We start from the raw sequence: 11,955 nt of genomic DNA on the forward strand, positions 1-11,955 counted from the left end.
CACTCCAGGAGAAGTCAACCAAAACCTGTGGACATAGAGTCGGTGCTATGTTGCGAATTCACTGTCATTGCCACCCCAAACTCCGTCAGCTAGAATCTGCAGGGCCATTGTATTCCCTTTTTTAACTGCCTTGCTGGCTGGCTTTCGAGGGATCAGAACATAGATTTTAATAATAAAAGAAACGCGAATGACCTGATAGCTATTTGTCTTCAAAATGAAAATTAGTGAAACGTCATTGCACACGTTCAGGTGTACAAACAATCGGCAATGTACAAAAAAGAATTCCTAGTTGTTAACTGTAAAGGAGCTCCTCTTGGCTTTTCTATATTTTCTTGTCGGTTATAATGTTTCCTTAAAGCTATTACATGCATTCTGAATCCTAACAATGAACAGATTGGTGAACAAAACTAGGAACAACAAGTTCCCTATCACTAAACCAAAATACATTTTAAAGGCTTGGAAGCAAGCAACTCACAATATTTCCACAACGACACTAAATATTAACTTAAAATAATAATAATGCGGTCACGGTAAAGAACGGTTGAAACTACTTCACCTCTTGCTCCATAGCACTCCTCCCACCTTAATTCGAGACCTCCGGGCAGGGCAAAGAACAGAATTAAGAGTTCAAAGTTCCTTGTACAGCCGTAGATGTTTACCTCGAGAGGTCCTTGGTCTTTAAAGGGTTTACCTTCCAACTGGGTCGCTATCCAGCCCCTCCGTTAGCAGCCAGGTGCTGAAGAGTATGGCCTTATCCGGGGTGAGGAGCGGTCCAGGATCTGCAGGTTCCAGCTGCTTGGCTACATGGCAAGCCACGTCTTCCAAGTTATGGACTAGGAATGGGCAGGGCAAACCAGGTACATTGACAAGGTGCATTACTAGTGATGTCTTTTGCGTACCTTTCACCCACATGATAACCTGGGCTGGGGCAACATCTCCTCGTTCAGATAGGTCGTAAAACAGGGACATTGACAAGGTGCATTACTAACAATAACAATAACAATAACATTTATTATTTGTATTGCGCCTTTTCTATAAAATATTCAAAAGCGCATCACAAAAGTAATTAATAACTAAAATTTTACAAATCTTCCTATCAGAATCATAAAACATATTTAATTAAATGGGTAAAAGATAATTACAAATGAAGATATAGATATGCTAAGATAACTGAAATGATTCCTTAAATAAAAATGTCTTAATTAAAGTCTTAAAAGATTCTAAGTTCGTTGCTTCGCACGCGGACCTTGGCAGCTTATTCCATAGGAAAGGAGCAGCTACCTGAAAAGCTCTGTCTCCCAATGTTTACCAGAAGTTGTCATTTCCAACTTGGAAACCGTCGCATTCCACAACGAACGAAAGAGCGGACATTGTTGAAAATACTAGTGATGTCTTTTGCATACCTTTCACTCACATGATAACCTGGGCTGGAGCAACATCTCCCCATTCGGACAGGTCGTAAAACGCCCCCAGGACGGCATGCATTAGCACTGGATGGGCCATTGCCTGCGCGAGGCCTGCCGAGGCCAGGGCAAGACCATGGTGTAATGTCTGGAATCAATATGTCCGTAAGGCGTCTGGTCCTTTGGACAGTAGTGAGTTAGTGTAGAAGATATGGTAATAAGTCGTCCTCGTACGGCCCCAAACCACGGCCAGGCACTTTAAGGAGAAGTTGTCATTTCCAACTTGGAAACCGTCGCATTCCACAACAAACGAAAGAGCGGACATTGTTGAAAATACCGAGATAACACGGATTAAATAGCGGTGTCAAGAGAAAAAAAAGTGAAAGTGATCTCAAATAGACCTGATTTTATAGGGGATGTAAGGTTTGGACATGAATAGGTGAAAATGAATACAATACACATGAATAGGAGAGCAGATACTCAACACAGAAACCGAAAAGTTTAATTTACAAGTAGATATGAAAATTTTAGGAACTGCAGCTGAACTGAGGGAACACGTGGATAAGGCGCACTTGCACACACAAAATGAGGGCAAAAGAAATAAATAAAAGAACCTAAGGCAAAATTTTTTTTGGCCCAATGGAATTTCCACATATTTAGGAAATTGGTGTGACTAACAGAAAGGGAACATTATCCCATAAATAGAAAGTAATAAAACTCCATTACTAAAAAATAGTTCAGCTGGCTAACTTCTGAGGAAACTAATAAAACTTCATTACTGAAATATAGTTCAGCTGGCTAGCTTCCGAGCAAGCGGAAATTAGATATTAGTAACGAAAAGAAACTCTAATGACCTGATAACGACCTTTTTTTCTTCTAAATGAAAGTTAGTGAAACGGCATTGTATATGTTCAGGTGTACAAAGAATTGGCACTGTACAAAGAAAAATAATAACTTAAGATTTCTAGTTGTTAACTGTAAAGCTTGTTGAAGCGACCTTTGGGGAAATTAGCTGATCACTCCAACACTCTTTGTTTGGTTGCTTCTCTTTTTATTTCCACTATTGATGACTTGGGTACAATACTCACAACGTTCTCTTACTTGTTGCTCTTGACTGGTTACAGCAATTACTACAACTACAAGGAGTTAATTCGTCACGTTCCTTTTAAATGGACAACCACGTCATCCATCAATTCAATGTCAATCTGTCAATTAGGCTAACGTAATATCATGCGCAGTTCAAATAAGGTTCTGTTGCGACTGCGCACCAAGCTACTTAGCATATTTTCCTTCGAGGTTATCGAGGTTGACTAAAACGTTTTCTACCTTGATTTTAACCGACTATTCTAAAGTGGCTGACCTAAATAAGGTAACGTGAGCAATATAAAAGTTACAATCTTCGTTCTTACCGATTAAAAGTTTAGGATAACACTAAGTTGAAAGATAAACGTTGTTGTTAAATATTTCATACAACATAAGTGTTACAAGAAATAGGTTTACAAACTCCCAGCTTCGTGGGCGGGATTTCCAGTTAAAACTATCCATCTCATTAACTGGACGTGCTCTTGGTACAAACATCCTCTAATGAGGTGCCGCTGCTATTGTTAGGAATCTTTTCTTTATTTGGGTAGAAGTGTGAATTAGGAATAAATTAATTTAAACGTCGTTATCAAACTCCTTGAAAAGTTCAGTAAAAAGGGCAAGGTTTGACTGAAAAATTGGACAGGAGACTGAAAATAAGTTAAGGAGTCTAACGCGACTACTTCCAAAAAGAGCGCTTCCAAAATCCAGATTTCAATTTTTACTTCATTTTTTCGATCGACACCCGCGCGTAAACAAACGAGTTGCTGGACAACGCAGCTAAACCGAAAACATGCAGTGCAGCAACGGTGCTCGCAGAACATGAATGTACCAAGGCATCCTACCAAGAATCGGCTACAAATTATTGAAGTAGACACTAAATTTTCAAAATAGTTAGATTACATGGCACCATTTCCAGTTTAACAACGGTCAAGTAATTTATGCATATTTCACTGAAGAACTAGTTCCTAGGAAACGCAGCACCTGCGTACACATCAACAACGATAAGGCAACATTTTTTATACACCTAAAATATTCCAATATTATATTTCGAATGACCCAACACCTATTTCTCAAAACATTACCATTAACTTTTTAGCCATTATCACAACGAATAAATATGGTTGGGAATTTATATCTTGTTTGCATTTTTATTGTTTTACTCCTGTTGGCTTTTCTATATTTTCTTGTCAGTTATAATAATACTACCTGAAAGCGATTACATGTATTCTAAATCCTTACAATGAATATATTGGTGAACAAAACTAGGAACAACGAGTTCATTATTACTAAACCAAAATAGATTTGAAAGGCTTGGAAGCGAGCAATTCACAATATTTCCACAACAATACTCCATATTAACTTAAAATAATAATAATGTGGTCGCAGTAAAGAATGGTTGGGACTACTTTACCTAGTGCAGTGTAGCATTTTTCCCACCTTAACTCGAGACCTCTGGGCGAGGCAAAGAATGGAATTAAGAGTTCTAAGTTCCTTGTAAAGCCATAGATGTTTACCTCGAGAGGTCCCTGGCCTTGAAAGGGTTTGCTTTCCAACTGGGTCACTATCCAGCCCCTCTCTTAGCAGCCAGGTGCTGAAGAGTCCGGCCTTTTCCTGCGTGAGGAGCAATCCAGGATCTGCAGGTTCCAGCTGCTTGGCTGCGTGGCAAGCCGCGTCCTCCAAGTTACAGACTAGGAATGGGCAGGGCAAGCCAGGGACGTTGACAAGGTGCATGACAGTAGTATAGCACGCTTACCTGGGCCCTAACCAATCAGGAGGCAGGGATGATACCACGTGACCACTATTTTCCCATACATTCTCTTAAATTTGTAAATCCAAGATGGCTGCCGGGGGTTAAAAATGGTACGCATGCGCAGATGGGACAACCTGAAATCGAGGTTGTGACGCGCATGTCCAAATAAGGCGATAGCCAATCCATGAGATCGAGGCTGTCACGTGCATGAAATCGAGGTTCGGATGGGAATAAAAGGGTTTGCGTGAGTGTCGAGTGAGTATTGTTGTTTTGAGCTAGGCGACTAGAAGATGTCTTCAGAGGAGAGCGAGACGAAGGTGAATAGTGTTTCTGAAGAGGAGAAGATAGAAGAACTTGCCGCGAGGGTGATGGATGCTGTTCATGACGGTATTCTTGGAAAGATAATGAAATGCGCCGTTTCTCACGCTATGGATGTCGTTCTGAGGAAAGAGGTGGTGAAGCTGGCGGATGAGGTGATGAGGTTCAGAAGCATGCTGTCTGAGAAGATGTTTGATGACCAGTCCATCTCGTTTAAAGACCCTGTGTGTTTGGAGAAGTTGTCGGATGGATTTGAGGACGGATGGGAAGCGTGGAAGAGCAGTTGGGAGGACCGAGACGAGTTGGCGTACCGAGCATTTATCAAACAAATTGTAAAAAAATCACCACCACCACCAGAATCAGAGGAGTGAAAAAACATTTTTATTCATGCCTGTAACACTAATAAAGATCCTTTAACGAGAGAATGTACATGGTTTGTTGTGTGATTTTTTCGTCGGGGTGGGGTTCGTCCAAACGGATTTTACAGGCCAGGGGTCTCTAAAAAGAAAAAAGAAAAAATTTAATGCCCCGACCAGGAATCGAACCTGGGTCTTTGAGGCCACAACTCAACGTCTTAACCATTAGACCATCGAAGCGCTTACCTCTTTAGGACTTGGTTTTGGGATTGTCATCGGGAGGCAGTCCGAAATTCACGGCTTTGCAATGAGGGCAGAGTCTTTCGGAGGGTTTCAACCGCTCAGTGTGGAGGGCTTTACAGGTTCCGTGAAAGAATTGGTCGCAACAGGGTGTCAGGAAGTAGTCTCTGATACTGTGTTTGAAAGTGTATCCTTCCTTGCACCATAGACATTGAGGGTTAGGAAATCGAGACATGGAGTCTGAAAATAGAACAAAAACAACTTTTTATTGGTCATTCCACTTATTACAGGGTGGGACGTGTGCACGGTCCTATTGACCGGCGCCCTCTTTTTCTTCGGGATATCAATCAATAAACGATTATTATAGTACTTTCAACCATTGTGATCAAGTAACGATGCGAGCCATGATCGACGCAGAGGACAAATTACCCAACGTGTAAATAGTGTGAAATAAAAATCAGAGTGTGTTTTTACAAAAAACTGTCTGTCTTTTTCTTAGTTTGGGGCCTGTCCATTGATCAGTATGGCTTCGGCGACTCCTCGTGGGTATTCGTCGATCCATTGAAAGAACTTGCAGGTACGCTTGGGACACTTGAGATAGAGCCTGTCTGGGTTGGACTGGGAGTGGGAGGTGGCTAAGACCAGGGACTTGCTGCATAGACATCGGAAACGAGCCGGGTCGATGTTCCTGTAGCAGGGGTGGGTCTGTTCTTCGACGCGTCTCAGGTAAGTGCCCACCTCTTTGACGCCACAGGTCACATAACACTTGGTGTAGAATCTGGAAGAGGGGCATCGGTAATACTCCCACCAGGTACCACCGTCTGGGGTTCGCACGCTTCCATATTCCATGGGTACCATACAATGCGGGCAAGTGGGATCTTGTGGTTTCAGTTGGTTCAGGAACTGATCGGGGTCGAATTCCTCCAACACTTGGACTTCGGTGAATTCTCCTCGGTCATCCACTTCAGGTGATACTTCTACGAGGTCGTCTTTCTTGAATTTGTCGAGTCCCATGGCTTCCAGGACTTGCACGGTTCAAGGAGGTGAGTCTCTGATCACGGTCATGCATCCGCCTTGAATGGCAGGTAGCTTTGACTCTGTGAAGATAGAGAACGAGTTAGTATCCCAACAAGGTGTTTTCACGTCGCATGGTTTCTAGGATGTGGGTGCTTTTTCGCACGTTCTTGGGGGTCGGTCTTTGCCTTCGCTTGTCATGGTTACTTTTCATTTGGCTTTTGACTTCTTGGCGTTGGATCGAAAAGGCGCTCCAGGGTCGCGAGAAGCCTTTGAGAGGGACGGTGGTCCAACTGACCGAGTCCAGGGTGATTTCTTTGAAGAGGACGCGTTCGTTGAAACGGAGTCTGGCACGAGGTTTTTTGAATAACCATCTATCTAAAGTGGATTGTAGTTGTTTACCTCCTACTTCTCCTTCCACTCTCTTGGGTAAGAGCAGTTCCAGTTTCTTTTTGGACGATTTTTTCTTTTTCCTGACGGGTTCGACGTGTGAATCCATGACGACTTCTGCTGAAAAGAGACTCGTGATGGAATGCGTGGTTCGACTTTATGGACGTTTTTGACGACCAATCAGTGACGTGTGGTGTGATGGGATCATGTGACGGTCTTCGTTCCGATTGGCGGGATCTGAAGTGGGCACGTGATCCGGGAAAGTACGGAGTGAAAGTGGATCCACGACGCAGGTATCAAAGGAGCCCGTTGGACGCAGCGAATCATTCTCGACTTGCTCTTGACGCGGTGATGACCTGTAGGATTTTGACTGACAAGGACTTTGAAGAGATCCTTGAAGATCTGAGACAGCAGTTGAATCGAGCTTCTGACGTTTTGGATACAATCAAAAAAGAAGGCGAAAGACCGTTACACGGGAGGATAATTGAATTGGAGTTACGTCTTGTCTCTCCTTTGTACTATAGGCTCCAGAGGCACTTGATTGACTGGTGCGACCGTAGTTGCTATCCTCATTTGTCGGGCTTGGAGATCACGAAGCGAGCGGATCGAAAAGGAAAGAAGTTTAACGAGTTTGTCTGAGGGTGGGTTTCAAGATGACTTACTATAGCAACTCGAACCAGATTCGGGACCTCGTGGAGCAGATCGTGGATCAGAAGGTACACACTTTAAGAGATCTCGATGCCATTCCGGATGTCAAGGTGGACCTGTACATTTTTGACAATCTCTTCGAACCGTTAGGTCAAATACCCGATAGTCTGTGGTCTTTTGAGCTCTTGATGAGACGTCGTCCTGACTGGGGTGGTACGATTTTGGAGATGATGAAGAAGAACGAACACGTGTTTTTGTTCTGTGGTGAGTGGTGTCGCGTGATGTACAGAAGTGGTAGCGGTCAATTCAAATTCATTCATTGTCGGGATCCCACCCTGGACGCCGAGCGTGCCTGTTTGATCGCCACAGATCACCTCACGTACATGATGAGCGATGTCATCCGTGATCTGTTTGAACCCTTGCGGTTCGCTCGCGACCTGTCACGACGGGTGAGGGAGTCAGACCAGAGTCCCAGGGTGGAGGAGATACTGACTTTCAACAGGTGCGCTCACAAGGAAACGTGTCTGAAGTTGGAAGAGTTGATCTACGATATCATGCGTCAGCGTGATCTGTGGAAGGATCGGTTTTTCTTCCGTGCCCTTGAAGCGGACGAGGATGACCTGTGTGGTGAGTGTAGAGAGAGTATGCGTCAAGCATTCTATGTGAAGGGGGACGAGGAGGAAGCCCTGAAGTGGAGACCCGGTAAATGTGATTGGAGAAATTGTAAATATTATGCCATGGATACCTATGAGGAAGACTGTGATAATGAGTACGGTCAAGAATGTAAGAACACGAACTATGCTCATTACTTTTCAGATTCAGACTAAGTCTTTTTTCGCCTTCTTTTTCGTGTTATCCAATCAGAGTCGATTTTTACGTAAGAACCAATCAGGCACGACGTTTTTGTACATATAAGAAAGTGGAAATAAAAATTGGGTTCAAATCATTATGTCTCATGTCTTGAGTTGCTTGATCTCGAGAATGTGTACGACCATAGCCGATCGATGGTGTTGGACGACCTTGTGTTCCAAGTGCACTAGTGTCTACGAGTGATACGGTAAGGGTGAACCCATCCCCTACCATTTCAGCGATTCGCCCTTGGAGGTGTTTGACTATACCGATGTCGAACCCAACGTGATGCGTTTTGTCGTTTATATCTTGTGGTTGAAACGGCAACCCGATTCATTTAAGAACTATCTCGAGGTACGGGAGCAACGTTTCGAGTTGTGGAGACAGTGCGTGTACAAACTTTATCGACTATGAAGAAAGGTCAAAAGAAGAAGCAAAAGCCACTTTCGACCGGGACGTTACTGGGACAGTACCGGGATCCTTCCAGACCCGGTAGTCTGGGCGGTCTGACGCGATTCGCCCAGGCCAATAAGATCTCGGTATGACGTGCTCGCGAGGTCCTGCAACGGGATTTGGGGTACACGTTGCACAAACCCAGACGTCGGTTTCCCACGGTCCCGGTGGTGGTGTTCGGCATCGACGAGCAGTGGACGGCTGACCTGATCGAGGTGATCAATATTTCGAGGTACAATAAAGGGTATCGTTATCTCTTGACGGTGGTGGACGTGTTTTCCAAGCACGCCTGGGTCCAGCCCTTGAAGAGCAAGACGGGTAAAGCGGTGACGGAAGCCATGGCAAAGATCTTGAAAGGAGGTAGAAAACCCATCAATCTCCAGACGGACGACGGGAAGGAATTCTACAACAAGACGTTTCAGGATTTGATGAAGCAGAAAGGCATTCATCATTTTTCGACGCGCGGGGATACAAAATCCAGTGTAGTGGAACGGTTCAATCGGACCCTGAAAGAACGTTTGTACCGGTACTTCACCGTGAAGAATACGATGACGTATGTGCCCGTGTTACAAGATCTGGTCCGAGGGTACAATCGATCGTATCATCGCAGTATCAAGATGGCTCCCGATCAAGTGACTTTAGCCAATAGCGAGGACGTGTGGGAGACTCTTTACGGAAAAAAGAAAAAAGGGAAATTGAAGAAACCGCAACTCAAAGTCGGGGATCGTGTGAGACTGAACAAGAAGTTCCGTCGATTCAAGAAAGGGTATTTACCCGGGTGGACCGAGGAGGTGTTTGTGATACGCCGAGTGCGTCCTGGGAAGGTCACCACGTACAAGGTGGAAGAATGGGACGGCACGGCGGTCGAGGGTACGTTTTACGTGCAAGATTTGCAAAAGGTGGACGTGAAAGATGACGATCTGTTCCGCATCGACAAGATCGTCAAACGAAAAGGGGATAAAGTCTTGGTGCGTTGGAAAGGTTGGCCAGTCAAGTACGACAGTTGGGTGGATAAAAAAGGCTTGTACGTGACCCAAAAGCCAGAGACGAAAAAATGAAAGACTTTTACGTGCAGTTGATGAGCAATGCCAGTACGAGCGAGTTCACGGACAACAAGGCCCACAGTTTCAAGAACCGTCTGCCGTATCCGCTCCTGTTTGAATCCGACAAGGAATGGAAAGTGGATTGGCGAGCGTGTCTTACCCGATTCCTCCGTCACGACCGCATCAAGTACCAGTCTCTCAAGCGCACGACTTTGACGACGACGACTACGTGTTCGGTATGGACTGGACCATTGAAACGTTCAGGTTGCTAGACGACGGGATTACGTGGAGTCCATATCGTTACCCCGTCACATTTTACGTCAGCGGAAAGGAACTGAACCGTGACCGACACAAAGTGACGAGTGGCAGATCTCTCATGCAATACCTCATCAATCGTTTTCACGAACGCCTGTATCATTACATGGATCACGCCAACGAAAGTCTACAAGCACCGAACGGGAAAAAATATTACCCCGTGTTCCGATGGGAGGGGAACGATTTGATTATCGACAACACCGACACGTTCCTCGCCGAGTCCGGAGACAGAAAACGTCCCAGAGTGTATTTTGGTACTAAACTGGTCAAGAAGTTGGGTTTGATTCGCGAGGAATCGTATTACTCCGTTCACTTGAACGTGAATATGATCAAGATCTTTCCCAACGACAAAGTCCCGACTGATTTCAAGAAAGACTGGACCAACCATGACAGCAATCGATCTCGTGAATTTTGGAATTTGGACAGCCACGGGACGTTACAGCTCAGTCCCTATTGCAACTGGCGCTTATGTTACTTGGACGAGGAAATACGCCAAGACCTATCAGCGCGGAGTCGTCGTTCATCCGGACCTCCCTCCGCCTCGCAGTCCCATGTACCTGTATTCGAATGTGGGTCGTAGCACCATCACGGGGAATCGAGTCACGGATATCTTGAGAGAAGTCCCCCACGACTCACTCAAGACGACGTACGAACCGACTCAGATTCAATATAAACCCGTGCGCAGCAACGTCTTGGATATAGTGGAGGTGCAATTGGCCGAGAACGACGGAAGACTGGTGGACTTTACCTCGGGCGTGACGTCGGTGACATTACACTTTAAGGATGAATGAGTCTGTCGACAACTTTTACGTGCAACTGATGAGCAATGCCAGCACGAGCGAGTTCCCGGACAACAAGGCCCACGGTTTCAAGAAACGTCTACCAAACCCGTTGCAGTTGAGAGAGCCGGGATGGAAAGTGGGTATCAGCGACCTCTCGTTTCCGTCCGCGACGCGAAAGATGGACTTGAAAGATTCTCTTCTGTTTGAAATCTGGTGGATCGACATGGTGAACGCCTCCATAAACCTATACAGTCGGGTCTCTTCAGCGACGCGAGAGGGCGATTTGGAGTTCACGCCGAGGACCGGTACCGAGTTGATGAACGCGATACGAGATCGATACATGCGTAGGATGAGAGATCGAACGGATGCCGATGTGACGATGTACAAGAAAAAGAGCAAACCCGACGATCCCACCGAATTGCTGTACACGGTCATGCATCGGGCCGAGCATGGAGAATGCGTCCTGGACAATTCGAGAACGTGCCTCAGCCTCCTGATCAACGGTAAACGCGTCTACCCGCAGATGAACATCGGCATCGAATTGGCCAAGAAGATGAAACGGGTCAAAATGGGAACCTTGCAAAACTGACAACCGGGTTACGTCTTGGGACCCCACCTGAGGAAAGAATTTCCCAAGGAAGTCGTACCCACGGCCACGGACTTGATCATAGCTCAGAATGACGGGGACGAGACATTTTACAAGATCGACCCCGACACCTTCATTTGAGTTGTTTCATCAATTGGGTGTTCACAGATTTGGATCGCAGTTACGAAGAGGCGTTCGGTCACGAGCGTCGTTCCTTGTTCGTGTATTCGAATGTGGGACAGAGTATGGTGACGGGGAATCAAGTCACGGACCTGTTGAAACAGGTTCGTTACGATCCTGACGTGATCGACCTTCAACCGAGACACATCCTATATCTACCGGTGCGCACGACCTTTTTGGACATTGTAGAGACGCAGGTATCTGAGAACGACGGACGACTGGTGGACTTTGCGTCGGGCGTGACCACGATCACGTTGCATTTCAAGAAAGGATGAGTGATTTTTACGTCAGCTTACCCAGTCACAGCAGTAAGAGCGAGTTCCCGGACAACAAGTCGAACCATTTCAAGATCAGGTTACCACACCCCTTACGCCTGAATGGAGACGGAGGATGGAGAGTGGGAATGAGTAGCATCTCTCTACCTGACGCGAGAGTGACGATCTCATCCCTGTCTAATGAAGAAGGTGAAGCTAAGGTTGTATTGGCTTTCACATTATGGCGACGAGTTGATCAACCTACTTCGAACATCTATACGGTGGGAAGAG

The 11,955-nt window shown here is 45.5% G+C and overlaps 1 protein-coding gene and 1 non-coding gene across 2 annotated transcripts; one reads left to right on the forward strand and one right to left on the reverse strand.

Moving 5' to 3' along the window:
* Nucleotides 1-5,078: 5,078 nt before the first annotated feature.
* Trnah-gug (transfer RNA histidin (anticodon GUG)) lies at nt 5,079-5,150 on the reverse strand. Its single transcript has one exon. It is a non-coding gene; the product is annotated as a tRNA-His (tRNA).
* A 2,055-nt stretch (nt 5,151-7,205) lies between these two features.
* On the forward strand, nt 7,206-8,490 carry LOC149105733 (uncharacterized). The gene has a single exon (XM_089271203.1). The coding sequence runs from the start codon at nt 7,208-7,210 to the stop codon at nt 8,027-8,029; it is 822 nt and encodes a 273-aa protein (XP_089127329.1). The 5' UTR covers nt 7,206-7,207; the 3' UTR covers nt 8,030-8,490.
* Nucleotides 8,491-11,955: the final 3,465 nt, after the last annotated feature.

This window comes from Orbicella faveolata, unplaced genomic scaffold, assembly GCF_042242905.1.
Source record: "Orbicella faveolata isolate gen_17 unplaced genomic scaffold, um_ofav_v1 contig_34, whole genome shotgun sequence".
In the NCBI taxonomy this organism is placed as follows: domain Eukaryota; kingdom Metazoa; phylum Cnidaria; class Anthozoa; order Scleractinia; family Merulinidae; genus Orbicella; species Orbicella faveolata.